Below are 17,432 nucleotides of genomic sequence, written 5' to 3'. Positions count from 1 at the left end.
AGCTTAACGTTGGTAGTGCTGAAAATTCTAGAGTCCATTATAAAAGATTTAATAGCTGAGCACGCAGAAAACAGTGGCAGAATCAAACAGAGTCAGCATGGATTTATGAAAGGGAAATCATGCTTGACAAATCTACTGGAATTTTTCGAGAATGTAACTAGTAGAGTTGATGAGGGGGAGCCAGTGAATGTGGTTTATTTGAACTTTCAGAAGGCTTTTGACAGAGTCCCACATAAGAGATCAGCATGTAAAATTAAAGTGCATGGGATTGGGGGTAGTGTATTGAGATGGATAGAAACTGGTTGGCAGGCAGGAAACAACAGTAGGAATAAACGGGTCTTTTTCTGAATGGTAGGCAGTGACTAGTGGGGTACCGCAGGGATCGGTGCTGGGACCCCAGCTATTCACAATATATATTAACAATTTAGATAAGGGAACTAAATGTAAAATCTCCAAATTTGCAGATGACACAATGCTGGGTGGGAGGGTGAGCTGTGAGGAGGATGCAAGATGCTTCAGTGTGATTTGGACAAGCTGAGTGAGTGGGCAAATGCGTGGCAGATGCAGTATAATGTGGATAAATGCGAGGTTATCCACTTTGGTAGCAAAATCAGGAAAGCAGATTATTATCTGAAAGGCTATAAATTGAGAGAGGGGAACGTGCAACGAGACCTGGGTGTCCTTGTACACCAGTTGCTAAAGGTAAGCATGTAGGTGCAGAAGGTGATAAAGGCGGCAAATGGTATGTTGGCCTTCATAGCGAAAGGATTCGAGTACAAGAGCAGGGATGTCTTGCTGCAATTTTACAGGGCCTTGCTGAGACCACATTTGGAATATTATGTGCAGTTTTGGTCTCCTTATCTGAGGAAGGATGTTCTTGTTATAGAGGGAGTGCAGTGAAGATTTACCAGATTGATTCCTGGGATGGCGGGACTGACATATGAGGAGAGATTGAGTTGGCTAGGATTATATTCGCTGGAGCTCAGAAGAATGAGGGGGGATCTCATAGAAGCCTATAAAATTCTAACAGGTCTAGACAGGGTAGATACAGGATGTTCCTGATGGTGGGGGTGTCCAGAACCAGGGGTCACAGTTTGAGGATATGGGGTAGACCATTTAGGACTAAGATGAGGAGAAATTTCTTCACCCAGAGAGTGGTGAGCCTGTGGAATTCGCTACCATAGAAAGTAGCTGAGGCCAAAACATTGTATGTTTTCAAGAAGGAGTTAGATATAGCTCTTGGGGCGGAAGGGATCAAAGGATCTAGGGAGAAAGCGGGAGCAGGCTATTGAGTTGGATGATCAGCTATGATCATAATAAATGGTGGAGTAGGCTCGAAGGGCCGAATAGCCTACTCCTGCTCCTAGTTTTTATGTTTCGATGATTGGAACGATTTACATATCCAAGTCAGCAAGGTCTGTGCGCTATGAAATACATAATGTTTCTACGATCTTGCAAATACCTTTTTTGAACTTCTTGATGATGGAGCTTGTGGACGTAAGAGGTATATTGAAGTAAACCTGATGTCTTTCTGCCATGTATCGTGTAGATAATACATACTGTGGCTATAATGCACCCTTGATAGTGGGGTGAATGGAGTCCAGTGGCAAGTGGCACAAATAGAAAACCTGATTTGTCCTGGATAGTTTTGTGCTTTTTTGGGTGTTATTGCGCCTATCTTTATTCAGGCCCATATTGGTTATTACAGCACATGCTTCATTGGGAATAGTGCGATAGAAGTAATGGTACTGGACTAGTAATCCTAAGGCCTGGACTACTTACCATAGAAGCTGGGAAATTTAAATTCAATTAAAAATTCTGGAATAAAACTAATCTCAGTTATGATGGCCATGAAATTACTAGATTGTCTTCAAAATCCATCTGGCTCATCAATGTCCTATAGGAAAGCAAATCTACCAACTTTACCTCCTCCGCCACATGAAACAGAAGATGGTTGATGAGAAGAAACTGGCTCCCTAGAAGGAAGCCAAGAAAGCCTTAAAGAAACCGTCAGCAAGTGCGGGGAGAAGGTCAAAGGAGAGATATTCCATCTCCATCTACAAATTGATGAAGCAGGTTCAACCCGACACTGGCATCTCCTCCAAGACCATGAGCATCATGAACTTGTTCGTGAACGGTGTTTTTGAGTGTATTGCAGGTGAGGCTTCCTGCCTGGCCCATTACAACAAGTGCAGCACCATCAGCTCCTGGGGGATCCAGACTGCTATGCACCTGCTGCTGGCCAAGCATGCCACGTCATGTCAAGTACACCAGCTCCAAGTAAAACTTCACATGTGCCTCCAGACCCACAGCAATGTGGTTGATTTTTAATTGCCTTCTGAAATGGCCTAGCAAGTTAAAGCCTATTAGAGATGGGCAATACATGTTGCCCTTGCCAGCAATGCCTACATCCTGTGAATGGACTTTTAAAAAAAACCCTGCCCAATCGACCCTGCAAAATCCTTCTCAATAACATCTGGGAATTTGTGCCAAAACTGGGAGAGTTGTCCCACAGGGCTAGTCAAACTCACCGAATCATACCTTTCAACCAATATCACTGACTCGTCAATCACCATCCCTGGATATTTCCTGTCCCACCAGCACAGTGGTATACGGTCGAGAGTAAGTTGCATTGGGAGTTCTCAACAATTAATCCAGACTCCATGATATCTGAAGGCATCATATCAAAAATAGGCAAGGAAACCTCCTGCTGATAACTACTTACTACCCTCTCTCAGCTAATGAATCAGTCCCCCTCCATGTTGAACACCACTTGGAACAAGCACGAGGGTAGCAAGGGCACAGAATTTACTCTGGGTGAGGGACTTCAGTTCCATTACTGACTGAGCTGGCCAAGTTCTGAAGGAAATATCTGACAGGCTAGGTCTGTGGCAAGTGGTGAGAGAACCATTAAGAGGGAAAAACCAACTTGTCCTCATCTCACCAATCTACTTGTCACAGGTGAATCTGCCAATGCCAGCATTGGTTGGGGTCACCACCACACAGTCCTTGTGGAGACTGTCCTATCTTCACGTTGAGGATACTGTCTATCATATTGTGTGGCACTAGATTCAGGACAGATCTAGGTGCTTAAAACTGGGCATTCATGAGACATTGTGGATTAGCCACAGCAACAGAATTGTATTCAACAACAAACTGTAACCTGGCATATCCTTAACTCTTCCACCAAAATCAAGCCACGGGATCAACCCTGATTCAATGAGGAGTCTAGCAGAGCATGCCAGGGCCATCACTTGGCACACTGAACAATGGGGTGTCAACACAAAAACAGAAAGGTTGCTGGAAAAACTCTTCAGGTCTAACAGCATCAATGGAGAGAAAAACAGAATTAATGTTTCGAGTCTGTATGACTCTTCTTCAGAGCTAAAGAGAAGTAAAAATGTGATGAAATTTATACTGTTTAAGGGTGATGGGGGAGGTGAAGCTGCATAGGTCAGCGATAGGTGGGGGCAAAGGAGAGATTGACAAAGATGTCAATGGGGTGTCAACCTGGTCAAGCTATAACACAGGAACACATACATGCTAAATAGCAGAAGCAGCATGTAATAGGCAGAACTAAGTGATCCCATGACCAACGAATCAGATCAAAGCTCTGCACTTCTACCGCATCCAGTCGAGAATTCACGGGAGGAGGCTGCTCCACGAATAGTTGCATCCTCAATGATGAGGGAGCCCAGTACATCAGCGTATAAGACAAGACTGATGCGTATGCAATCATCTTCAGCCAGGCTAACTGAATGGATGATCCATCTCTGACTCCTCCAGAGGTTCCCAGCATCACACATGACGATCTTCAGCCAATTTGATTCACTTCACATAATACTGGACACAGCAAAGGCTATTGACCCAACAACATCTCAGTCGAAGTACTAAAGACTTGTGCTCCAGAACAAGCTGTACCTCTTGCCAAGCTGCAACAGCTATAACACTGTCAAAGAGGCTTTGGCAAGTTGTTGCAGTGAATCTTGTAGATGGTGCACACTGCTGCCAGCCTGCCACTGTACACCAGTGGTGTAGGGAGTGAATGTTTAAGGTGGTGGATGGGGTGTTGATAAAGCAGGTGCTTTGTCCTGGATGGTATTGGGTATCATTGGAACGGTACTCATCCAGGCAAGTGAAGACTATTCCATCACTCCTTGCTTGTGCCTTGTAGATAGCAGGCAGGCTTTGGGGAGTCAGGAGTTGAGCTCTTCGCTGCAGGATTCCCAGCCTCTGACTCCTCTTGTAGCCATAGTATTTACAAGCAGTTAATTGTCAGGAGGAACTCAGTAAGTGATATCTTGGGGATGAAATAATTAGTCTCAGCCAACTTTCATAATGTCAGGTATGACTTCAATCTCTGAAGATTTTCTCCTTGACCTCAAGTTCTTTTTTGAGTTGCTTGGTGCCATGTGGCTGACCATGTCTGTAATAATGGCTGAAGCCAAAGGAATGACAAGAAACAATTCATGGGTGAGCAGGTGCCATTCAAATTATGGAATGACAGAGTGGTTATGGCAACTCAGCTAGACCCACTCCCCTGCCTTTTTTTCAAAACCTGCAAATTTTTTCTGTACTGATGGTTATCCAATTCTCTTTTGAATGCCACGATTGACTCTGTCCCCCACTCACTGCACAATAAAGCTTTACCTCATTTTGCTTTTGGTTCCTTTGCCATTCACCTTAAATCTATGTCCTCTGATTCATGACCCTTCCACCAATGGGAACAGTTTCACCCTATCTACACTGTCCAGACCCGTCATGATATCCTCCCAGCTTCTCCAATCTATTAATAAACTGAAGTCCCTCATCGCTGGAACTGTTCTCGTAAATCTCTTCTGCACCCTCTCTAATGTCTTCACATGCTTCCTAAAGCGTGGTTCCCAGAATTCGGGACAGTACTCCAGCTAATGCCCAACCTCTTGTACTCTATGCCTCTTTTTAAAACATCCAGGATCCTAAATGCCTTTTAAACCACTTTATCACCTTTCCTGCCACCTTCAATGATTTGTACACATATAGCCCCAGGTCCCTCTGCTCTTCCATCCATTTTAGGATCGTATCAATTCACAGTTCTCGGTATTAAATTTCATCTGCCACATGTCTGCCCATTCCAACAGCCTGTCTACATCCTCTTGAAGTCTATCATTATCACCCTCACAACTCATAATGCTTCCAAGTTTTGCAAGTTTACATCAGAACAAAGATCACAAAAACCAGTGGTCCTAATACAAATCATGGGGACCCCCTCTGTATATCACTATGTATCCTCCAGTCCCAAAAAACAGTCCATCACTACTTTCTGTTTTCTGTCACCAGCCAACTTTGTATCCATGCTGCCATTGCTCCTTTTATTCTGTGGACTTTAACTTCGCTGACAAGCTTGTCATGTGGCACTTTATCAAATGTCTTCTGCTAGTCTATGTAAACCACATCAACCCCACTACCCTCATCAACCTTTCTGGTTACCTCAAGAAACTCAATCAAGTTAATTAAACACAATTTGCCCTTAACAAATCTGTGCCAGCTTTCCTTAATCAATCTGCATTTTCCCAAGTGACTGTTAATTTTGTTGCAAATTGTTTCTAAAACCTAATGGTCCTGGTTAAGTCACATTCTAAGCAGATGAGCCAATATGAGCAGCTCCCGGAAGTCCTTTTAACAATGCTTTTTTTAATGAATGATTTGTTTTAAAACTGTGTTTACCCATAGAATTTGTTCTCTCAGCAAGACTTTGCATCTGTCCGCTTGTTTCTAAAAGCTTTCCCGCCACTGAGGTTAAAATGATTGGCCTGTAGTTGCTGGGTTTATCCTTTACCGACTTTTTTTGAACATTTGCAATTTCTCTTCTCCTCTTGCGCCGCCCATATATCCAAGGAGATTGGAAGACCCTGGCCTCTGCAATTTCCACCCTCATTTCCCTCAGAATCCTCAAATGTATCTGATCCAGTCCTGCTGGCTTATCAATTTATCAAGTACAGCCAACTTTTCTACTACTTTCTCAATCAATTTCTTGCTCATTTCTAGCAGTTTTTTTGGAATCTTTGATTCCAATTTGGGCCTCTTCTGTTCTCACTCTACTAAAATTGTCCCTGCCCCAATTAATTATTTTTATTCTGGATTGTTCCTTGCTTAGCTAGCCTAAGCATTATGACATGATCATTGTCCCCCAAAATATCCCTCTACTGACACTTGATCCATTTAACCACTTCATTCCCCAGAGCAGACCCAGCAATGCCACTTTCTTGTTGGGCTGAAAAAAACATCAATCTAGAAAATTCTCCTGAATAGATTTCAACAACTCTTTCTCCGCTCTGTCTTTTACACTTTTACTATCCCAGTCTATATTAGGATAATTAAAGTCCCCCATTATAACTATTCTACAGCTTTTGCACTTCTGTGTAATCTCCTTGCAAATTTGTTCCTCTATATTCTTCCTACTAGTTGGAAGCCTGTAGAATACACTTCTAATGTATTGAACTAGGAAGTCCACAGTAATTTCAGGTATGGCTGATGATTGGCCAGGCAACCCATCACAGTAATTGGATTTGGAGAGCTGGCTTACCACTAGGAGCTGGCATTCCACTCACCTGATTCCAACTAGCTTTGACACCGTTACCTTATGGATTGAATGGTCCTACCTGGACAAGCAGCAGGAAAGCTTACCAGTGTTCTCCAGTGGGTAAGCTGCAACTTTGAGGTGATTAAATTCCAGCAGTATCTCTGTGCACACATGGGGGCACCAACTGTCGTCAATCTGCCTTGCTCTCTTGCCTTGGGTAGTCTATGTCTTCTGACCAGGAAGTGTACGCACTCCAAGTGAAAATCTACCTGTGTAAAGTGGCTTGCTTTGGACACTAATCAGCGTATTCATGGAATTACAGCACAGAAAGATGCCATTCTGCTCCTTGTTCTTGTATAGCTCTTTGAAAGAGCTATCAAATTATCACTCCCCTGCTCTTCCCCCAATGATAATAAATTCCTGTGCTTGCAGCTAACCAAAAAACAGATTTGCAAAGCTGTCCACATGATACATAGGGAGCTCACTTTGTCTGCTCACTATTTACATCAATTTTAAAAGCTCCATATCTCCAGCAGTTAAAAATACTGCTTTAAGAATATATCTATACCCGTTCCATTTATAAAATTTACATTAAGACAAATGCTCAATGTTTCATCATGCAACAGCAAGATGCACGAAAGGTTCATTTCAAACACAAAAAAAGTTCACAACACAAAAACATAATTTGCTGTGATCACCAGCTACACCCGCAGGTATACAACATATAGTTGCTCTGTGTCATTTCTAAATATAAACAGATAAATGCAAAGTCCTGCTGATGGATCAGATTCTAGGAATAAACAAGAGTTTTAAAACAAGTCATTCATTAAAAAAGCATTATAAAAAGGTCTTCAGGTACCAGCTCATATTGGCTCATCTGCTTAGGATCTGACTTAACCAGGACAAATAGGTCTGGTGCCACTAATTTGAACACATGACTCTGCCAGTGACCCTTTTCTGGACCCCAAGAAGGTCTTTGATATTACTAACCATAACCATACCAACCTTCTAACACAAACTTAATAAATTAAATACAAGTCTGTCTTCAAATAAATAGGTCAAGTACTACTTAACATATGTCAGAGGGTGCCTTTGAAGTGAAAGCTGATCCAGCACCAGCTGGAGTTGGAAGTGCTCTCATCAGACGCATACTTCTTCCAGAGCATGTGATAGAGTTTGGTCTCAGAGAATAGCCAGGGAAAAATATATTGTATGATTTGGAAAGAGCTTGTATTTATATATTGTTCCTCATGACCCAAAGCACTTTACAGCCAATATAGTACTTTTGAACTGTATTCACTGTTGTAATATAGGGGAATGCAGCAGCCAATTTGCCCACAGTAAGGTCCCACAAACAGCAATGAAATGAATGATCAGATATTCTGTTTGTAGGTGCTGGCTGAGGAATAAATGTTGGTCCAGGGCACCAGGAACTCCCCTGCTCTTCTCCAAAGCTTGGCTATGCGTTCTCTCCTGTACACTGAGAAAGCAGACATGGCCTGAGCTTTAAAAATTTTTTAAATTTAAAAATTTAATTACATTTTTTAAAAAAGTTATGGACATGTCCCAACTCACATGAGAGGTCATGTCAGGGAAATTTTTTATTTCTATTTTTAATGTTTTTGATAGTAGAAGCAATCTACCTGAGGCAGCACTTAGTCTCAGGGAGTTAAGTGTGCTCTTTTGTGCGCATGCACAAAAGAGCACACTCTCAAGTTTAGGGATTTCCCCCCACACCCCGTCCACACAGGGAGCGCATAGCACTTCCATGTGGACGTCACGCTGGGTGGGCCTTAAGCGGCCCGCCCATGTAAAATGGCAGTGCGCCCCCAATTGGGGGTGCCGATCGGAGGCACGCCTGTGCGCACCTGCACTTCAATTTTGCCCCCAACGGGGGGGAAAATCCTGCCCTATGAATTTCTTGGTTATGAATCTTTGGAATTATCTGCCCCAGAAGTTCGTGGATGTTCAGTCATTGGGTATATTTAAAACTAAGGTAGATAGATTTTTGGGCACAAGAAGAATGAAGGATATGGCAATAAAGTGAGAAAGTGGAGTTGAGGTAGAAGATTAGCCATGATCTTACTGAATGGGTTAAAGACTATCCTAAATAAAACATGGTTTCAACACACGCTCAATATACCTTTTGTTCCAAAATAAGTGGGGGGAACTTTGTGCAGTGCAGGCTATTATGAAGGAATCAGTGGGCATTGGTGAAGCCCCACCAGCCTTGCAATGAGCAAATGTAGCACCTTTTTTTTTAAACAAAAAGCAACAAATTAGATTCAAGTAATAAACTAATTAGAAAACAATAAAATACTGGAGTTATTCCGAGCAACAGGCTGAAGTACCTAAAACTAGTAAAATTAATAAGTTAATAAGTAGCAGCAAATATGATGTTGCAAAGATTTTGTATGTCAAACCTCCTCAACTTCCTGGAGGTCATTACTGATTAAATACAGGTGTTGGAACTCCTTAAGATGTAATTTGTTAGGCCTTGGAGAATGCTTTTGACAAAAGTTCCACATAAAAGAATCCTAACTGAACTGAAAATAATCAAAATACAGGGATATCCAAATTCAGTTGGATGCTATCATAGGAATTGGAACACATGGATGACCTTGTATTGCACTATACTGAATTTTCTGTGTCTATTGTTGTGGTTCAGAAAGTCAGCAGAGATCCTGAATATATGACTCTCACCCGAGGACACACTGCCAGCAATGAGAAAAGGACGCTTTGTCTACTGGTTCCACCCTGTGTTTTACATCCATGTACAAAACCAAACCAGGCTAAGCCAAGATTAGGACCCTGTCAACTTTTATTTCTCCTCAACAGATGTTAACATCAAGTGTCAGCCTGGATTATGTGTACAAGTCTGAGTGGAGTTTGAACCTACAACCCTTCTGACTCAAAGATGACAGTGCTTCTAATGAACCTAGGCCTCGTCATAATGTGGGGACAAGCATGCTTTCAACCGAACAATCATCAAAACATACTGAGAACATGACAACCTAACTATCAGCTTTATTTTTTACCAATCATACTAGGAATTCAGGCTGTGGTACAGCTCCATGGATGCTGCCAGTTCATTCCTTGCACAACTGCCAATCTTGATAATGAAAGTCCAGTGTCAAGTCAGATTCTCCACCAACGGGAATGGGGAATGGATTGCAGCTGTACCTGATCATGAGTTCAATCAAAATTAATACAGGAGATATCAATGGGAGATAATCTGGTGCAGGAACCATGGCTGAATCCCCAAAAGAGGGACTTCTGCCCTGCCTTTCCCTCACATCCCCCACTAATGTAGGGCACTGCGAATAATTAAAACAACCCAAAGATCTGCTGTCTCAATCTAGTCAGGATCAAAATTGAGGATGATCTCATCTATTGTGCTTAGTACCAAACTAGACAGTGGATTCACCCAGTTGGTCATCAGAGTGTTCACTATCTACTATATTTATTATAGATCACTGAGAGAGACAGGGACACACACAACCAAGGAAAAAAAGACCCATTGTGGCTCATCTGACTGGAACCAGAGTTTTCTTCAGTTCACAAAGTTGAATGGCATTTGGAGATTGAAGATTTGTAAGGAAAAATAGCCAAGTCAGTACAAGAAAAAGGACTGAAAATTATATCGTTGTAAACATTCATATGCAATGCTTCTACACATAAAAGTTGCTAATTGAGCAAAGTTCTGTGAATGTCTAACCTTCAAAATAAATCCCAAACCTAATTTGGAATTTTAAATTTTAATTTAAAAGGCAATTAACTTCAAGTGGTTGCTCACTTCAAAAATTGGAACAGGTCACTTCCTTGGCCTTCGCTCACTGCAACAATCTCCGCAACTCTGAAACCCAAGCTTGGCCTCGACCAATCGCCACTTTCTAATTTACCTCATCTTCTCTTTCACCCTGTTCAATTCATCAGCAATTGAAAGTGCTCAGCCAGAGGTTCAATTTAAGGTCAAACCTGGATTGGAGGAGTAAAGCTTCAGCAGAAATCTAAGCATTTAAAAAATACATATGCATATATTAAAGCAAATCTCCGCAGTTAATTCAATTACTTCTTCCAGAAATTAATTTCCAATACATTCTAGTATATTATTGAGCCACACTAAAGGTTAATTCCAGCCGTACAACAAACAATGACAGCTTCATTTTACTGTTTCTCGTAATTAGAAAGAGCGACCCTTGTGGCTTGACCCCATTCCAACCATATGCACAGGGGACTAAAGATTAAGATTAGTGGTGTTTTAAAAGTCGGCTTGACACTTGGATTTCCTTCCCTTACACAAATAAAATGACAGTCATTGTTCCCCTCCTTATTGCCTAAATGTGGTTGGTGAAGATTTTAAGCTGTCATCCTGGTTAACAACCTCAGCATTTTCTGGTTCTAGTTCTGTTTTGGTACATCTGCATTCAGCTCCAAGGTTTAGCAAACAGGGATGTTTCTGCTAACGGCTGCAATCAGTGTTCTATGAATGCTCCCTCTTATTCAACACTCCTGTAACTTTTAAAAGAACATTACAATCCTTACCAACAGCCACCTACCCTGAACCTGCCTTTACTACAAAGAGACCTTTTGTTTACAAATGGAAACCACAGTTGAATGGAAAATGTGAAAGAGTTGGGTTTATTTATAGAAGTTTTTTTTTAAATTGAGAAATACTAACAGAAGATGACGTTACCCTTTGTAAACCTTGGCGTAACAAAAACTTGTAGAGCTGGAAACACCGTAGTCTAAAAAAAATAGGTTGGACTAATTTGTACATTATTCTTAACAAAAATCCAGTATTATAACATTTGGAATCTACTAACATTTCGTTTGTCCCCAAAATGAACATTACTAGATCAGGGTTTGGGGAACTGTGTTTAAAGCAAAATTAATCTTTTCTTCTGAAGAATCTTCTGATTTGAATTCAACTTTGGGATTGGAATGCTTTTCCAGTCCTCTGAGAATCAAAGATAACATGGGGCTGGTTTGATTTGGTTTGAGTATATGCAATTCACCTTCTGCAAACCCCATGGGACAAGGCTGCTGTTTATCAGCTGATTGTGCAATGGCTTCAAATAGAATTCTCTGCTTCGTTACAAAAAAAATGGGCTGTTGGTGCTTTCTTTTGAATGTGTGTGTGTGCATTTGGACTGATCTGTGAGCTAGGGATGGAGAGTGTATCTTCCTTGTGGCCCCTGTATGAGCAGTTTACTTCAAAATACATTCATTCAGAATCATATCAGATTAATGATAGGACTGCACTAACACAATGTACTTGCCAACAGTTAGGGAGTAGTTGTTTCAGTATCAGATCAGTGTGGAAGTTATGGTGCGCTTAAAGGGACAGTTTACAGAAATTGAAGTCGAGTTGCATCCCCACCAATTTGGTACAACAATGACAATATTGCAGGCAATGATAAGACTATACACTGAATCACTGCTTCAATGCAAGCATATAAATTTGTTTTGACACAAATTATGCCAAAACTAGTAAAATAACTTAATGTAACCATTTAGGAAGAGTCCACCATGTTGGAAAATTAGAATGTTTTATAATATATATTGCATCAACAAAAGTATGAGGATGGAGATAAAATGGAAATTTGTTGTGGACTGATTATAACCAAACAGAAGTTCATAAATTAATAGTTCCATCATACAGCCTTGAGATATGGCCTGAGGTTAGGATGTTTCAGCAATGGTGACTGCAGTCAGTAGGTCAGCAAAGGCGATATTCCCTCTACTTAAACCAAGTAATGCACAGGGCAGTCCGCCCAAAAACATGGAACTAGACAACCAGGTCAAAGTCATCTCTCTGAAGGAGAAAAAAAAAAGGAAAATTAATGCACAACTTCCAGTCTGTTACATCAATCAGCAAATGTACATTTCAAAGATATTCCAGCTTAATTTAAAGCTATCTTCTTGATTTCATTATATATAGAAAGAGAAAATGCTGGAAATGCACAGGAGAGCAGGTAAATGAGTTCAGTGCGTCCCTTCATCAGAACCACAAGATCAAACACTATCACCCCACAATATCAACCTTGCATCTTACCCTCCCCTCCTCAAAACTCACTTCTTTGGCTCCTCCTAAAATCTTTTTTTTGCTCCATGTCCATTTGTCAACACTCTGCGAAGCGCCTCAGGATGTTTATCCAGCTTAAAGGTTTTATAAATGCAGTTTCCAAGAATCACCCTTTCTATTTTTAGTCACTGGATGTTTTCAGCCTCAGGCTTTATTTAAGAAAGTATTAGAATTTATATAACATCATCATGGCCTCAAATGCCCAAACAGCCAATTAATTACTGTTTGAAGTGCAGTCAATGTTGTTATGTAAGCAAAAATGTAAGCCAATATGCTCACAGCAAGATCTCACAAACAGCAAGTGAGATAAATGACAGGTTAATCTGTTTTGGTGAAATTAGTTGGGGGAGGAATGTTCGCTAAGATACGAGGGGAACTCCCTGCTCCTCTTTAAATACTGCCAGAAAATATTTACGCTCAACTGAAAAATGTGGTTCCAGTCACAGTTTAACATCTTATCTGATAAATGAAATCTCAGACAGTGCACCACTTCCTCAGAACTGCGCTAACATGTCAGCCTTGATTCTACGCTCAGATCCTGGTGTGGGCTTGAAGCTTTGACTCAAAGAGCAGTGAATTAAGGATCGGCTGGCTATTCAACTGCAGAGAGCATTATAATTGAGGCCAATTCTGTCTTCAATCAACACCACGCATAGATCCCACTTTACACAAGGATCAAAGAAACCAAATTAATGTCTCCACCACTGCCCTCATTGATCTCAATTAAGTAAACAAGGAACACTGTTTCACCAAGATACCCACCTGGTCTATATGGCCAAGTTCCACAGCAAACACTGCTTCTAGTTACTGTGTCCCTATCTAACTCTCTCTAGACAAGTCATCATTCCTAACTGGCAGGATAAATGTTGAGCTCCAGCCAAAGTATCAGACTTAAACTCGTAATTAAGGATTAATTATTATTGCATTGGGGTGACTTGTGACATACAGTGCAGTGGAGGCTTGGCCTAAATAGCCAAGTGGTTATGGTACTGGGCTTGTAATCCCAAGATCAAGAATTCAAATCTCACAATGGCAAACTATGAAACAATGTAACTTCATCTGAATAGGAACAGATGGAAACGTGTTTGTACTCAAAAGAGTTACAGTGCAGTGGATTCTGAAGTCCAATGTTAACTCTGCATCTCTTTTCACTGATGCTGCCTGACCTGCTGAGTATTTCCACCATTTTCTGCTTTTATTTCAGATACTGAGGTGCATTAGCTTCAAGTGTCAGGCTAAAGCAGACAATTAAAATCCATTCAAAGGCCACTTTTTTTCTTATTTGTTCAGGGACGTGGTCATCACTGGCTCGGCCACCAACTATTGCCCATCCCTAATTGCCCTTGAGAAGCTGATATGAGCTGCCTTCTTGAACTGCTGCAGTCCATGTGGTGTAGGTACACTCTCAGTGCTGTTAGGGATGGAGTTCCAGCTTTTTGACCCAGCGACAGTGAAGGCAATACAGTTCCAAGTCAGGATGGTACGTGGCTTGGAGGGGAACTTGCAGGTGGTGGTGTTCCCATGCATCTGCTGCCGTTGTCCTTCTAGGTGGTAGAGGATGTGGGATTGAAAGGTCTTGTCTAAGGTGTCTTGGTGAGTTGCAGCAGTACATTCTGTAAATGGTACACACTGCCGCCACTGTGCATCGGCGGTGGAGGCAGTGAATGTTTCAGGTGGTAGACGGGGTGTCAATCATGCAGGCTGCTTTGTCATGGATGGCATCAAGCTTCGAGTGTTGTTGGAGCTGCACTAATCCATGCAAGTGGAGAGTATTCTATCACACTCCTGACTTGTGCTTTGTAGATGGTGAAATTACCTAGGGCAGATCCTCTCCAATAAATTAAGTGCACAAGTCAATCGGGAAGAAAAAGTGTGCAATAGAATTTCAAGCAAGTTGTTAACAGTATAATTCTTACCTCTTCATTGTACTCCATTACATGCTGCTTGATTTTCGAGGAGTCCACCCAAGTTACGTAGTCTTCTGTATTCCTGTAGGTTTGGTACAAAAATGGCCACGTTAACACAGATATTCAAAAAGTATTTGGACTGTCTTGTACTGAGGCTGATAAATGCACACAGCCCTTTACCCACTTTAACCAGTACTTCCAGATTTAACCTACTACACACATTGACATGTTTGTGCTGTCAGGCACTTCCACCAACAGAAGGGTGAAAATGGTCTCTCCCACAACTATTCCACCCACTGCTGATGTCCTTCTCACAGTAACCTGGCGTTCAAGCAACTTGAATCTCCTAATCTGAGACAAGCTAGGTTCAAAATTAAAATGGTTATAAACAGTGCATATGTGTAAATATCTTGCTACCACAAGCAGTCCTTAGCCTGTTTCCACTAACATTCTGGGGGGCAAAGGTGCCCACCCAAAAATGACTGAAGGGGGAGAAAACGTAAGGGAGGAAGGGGTCAGTCTGGCTGGCAGATTTCTCTGCTTAACTTCATTTCACTTTCACTATCACAGTTCTTTTAGTGATAAAGAAGTTCCTTCTTCAGCTGTTGACGTTTAGGATCTCACTGAAAACACGCCTTATAACATCAGTTTTTATTATAATTCTTCAGCTCACAGTGGCAATCAAAAGCCAAACTATGGAAAACGATTCCACTATATCTGCCATCAAGTCGTATGATTCAGGCTGTCTTCCAACACAATGTGCGTTCACAGCACAAGGGTAGTTATTATAAGGTAGATCAAGTCTCCTACGAACCAACATCTGCACCCTTATATGCGTTAAAAGTGGAATAGGATATCATAGGATCGATAGTTACCTCTAATTGTTCATTGTTAATGTCCCCAGTGATTGTAATTTCTGAAAAAAGCTAGATGAAGAGTTGAAGCCTACAGTCAAAATAATACCAAAGTTAAAAAAAAGCAAGGGGGAATGGACAGAGTAGATAGTCAGAAGCTTTTTCTCAGGGTGGAAGAGTCAATTACTAGGGGACATAGATTTAAGGTGAGAGGAGAAAATTATAGAGATGTGCGGGGCAAGTTTTTTACACAGAGGGTAGTGAGTGTCTGGAATTCGCTGCCAGGGGAGGTGGTGGAAGCAGGTACGACAGTCGTGTTTAAGAGGCAGCTTGACAAATACATGAATAGGATGGGAATAGAGGGATACGCATTCCGGAAGTGCAAAATGTTTCAGTTTATGGGCAATATGATCGGCGCAGGCTTGGAGGGCCGAAGGGCCTGTTCCTGTGCTGTACTTTTCTTTGTTCTTTGAAGACAAAATACATTAAAGAAATGGAATACAAAAATACACTGCAGGTTCTATACTACAAAAAATGTTGAGAGAGGATTCTGAAAGCTCAGAGAGCAACAGGCAAGATACAATATACTTTAAAAGCAGAAAAAGCCGCAAATACTCAGCAGGTCAGGCAGTATGTGTGGAGAGAAAAACAAAGCTAACATTTCAGGTTGATGACCTTTCATCGACAAGATGAGCAGATTTCCAGCAGTTTCGTTCATTTTTCAGATTTCTGGCAGCCGCAGCATTTTGCTTTTGTGGGCAAAATATAATAACTGCTGTATTTCAGGCGGCTGTCGATGGCCTTTCTATATTAGAATGATTGCTTGAAACAAATCTTGGCAGATATAAATGCAGCACTTATTTTTAAGTAACACACAGTCCTCAGTTCATCACACAAGGATTTTTTTAAAAAGGAGGATCAATCGTTTACATGGATTTGGTATCCTAATGGCAGTATCCAATCACACAGACAACAGCAAAAAGGACATCAAGCTGGATAGGAATATACAAGTTATAGATTTTCCACAGGTTAATGTATTATTCAGCTACTCTTCCCCAGCAAACAATGGTTAACTGTTTCCAATTGTGAATATAAAAGACCAAGTTCTTCCTCACCCCCTCCCCTGATTTGGTCTCCTGGCATCTATCACGCAGTTCAGATGCATTCATCTTTCAGGGTTAGATCAAACACGCTCCAGCTCTGGCACCCAACCAGCCAGAGTACAATGAATCAAACATTATGAGAAGCGCAGTAAGGAGAAATGGTTTTATCTGTGAATATCCTACTACCCGCAGAACTCATTCCCCACCACTAGGAGGGGATGCTCCCTTTACAATGAAGTTCATCACACTAAAGTCAGATTCGCACATGGCTGACATAAAAACAGAATAATGTCTTGAAAATGTGTTTGCTGTTTGTGTCACATTTAAGGACTGTGGTTGTGGGACCAGCTTAATGCAAAAAAATAAATAAACCCTGTAGCAGTTTGGTACATGCCACATTCAGGATATAGGGTCTTCAGGCAAGACAGGGAAGGAGGAAAAAGAGGGGGGTATCACAATATTGATCAAGGAATCAATTACAGCAGTAAGGAGGGATGACATCTTAGAAGGCTTCTCAATGAAGTCATATTGTTAGAACTGAAAAACAAAAAAGGAGCAGTCACATTGCTAGGAGTGTACTTTTGGCCCCCAGTCAGAAAGAGATAAAAGAGCAGATATGTAGGCAAATTTCAGAGAAGTGTAAAAATAATAGGGTTGTAACAGTGGGGGATTTCAACTTCCCCAACATTAACTGGGTTAGTCATAGTGTGATAGGTTTAGAAGGAGCAGAATTCTTAAAAAGCATCCAGGAGGGCTTTTTAAGCCAGTATGTAGAAGGTCCTACAGAGAGGAGGTAGTCCTGGACTTAATTTTAGGGAATGAAGCCAGGCAAGCGGTAGAGGTATCAGTGGGGGGAGCATTTTGTAGTTAGTGATCATAACTCCATTGGATTCAAAGTTGTTATGGAAGAGGACAAGG

The 17,432-nt window shown here is 41.4% G+C and overlaps 1 protein-coding gene across 1 annotated transcript in view; it reads right to left on the bottom strand.

Annotated features, from left to right (window-relative positions):
• Positions 1 to 11,182: 11,182 nt before the first annotated feature.
• Positions 11,183 to 17,432, bottom strand: part of imp3 (IMP U3 small nucleolar ribonucleoprotein 3) — a 290,648-nt gene continuing 284,398 nt past the window's right edge. The window contains exons 6-7 of the mRNA XM_041208908.1: positions 14,567 to 14,639; positions 11,183 to 12,380 (exon numbers count right to left, since the gene is read on the bottom strand). Coding sequence (XP_041064842.1) covers positions 12,354 to 12,380; positions 14,567 to 14,639 — 100 coding nt within the window. The 3' untranslated portion in view covers positions 11,183 to 12,353. The remainder of the gene's footprint in view (positions 12,381 to 14,566; positions 14,640 to 17,432) is intronic.

The sequence above is a fragment of the Carcharodon carcharias genome, chromosome 16, assembly GCF_017639515.1.
Source record: "Carcharodon carcharias isolate sCarCar2 chromosome 16, sCarCar2.pri, whole genome shotgun sequence".
NCBI classification, from domain to species: Eukaryota; Metazoa; Chordata; class Chondrichthyes; order Lamniformes; family Lamnidae; genus Carcharodon; species Carcharodon carcharias.
The sequence above is the reverse complement of the archived record's forward strand: the minus strand, read 5'-3'. Positions and strand labels throughout refer to the sequence as shown.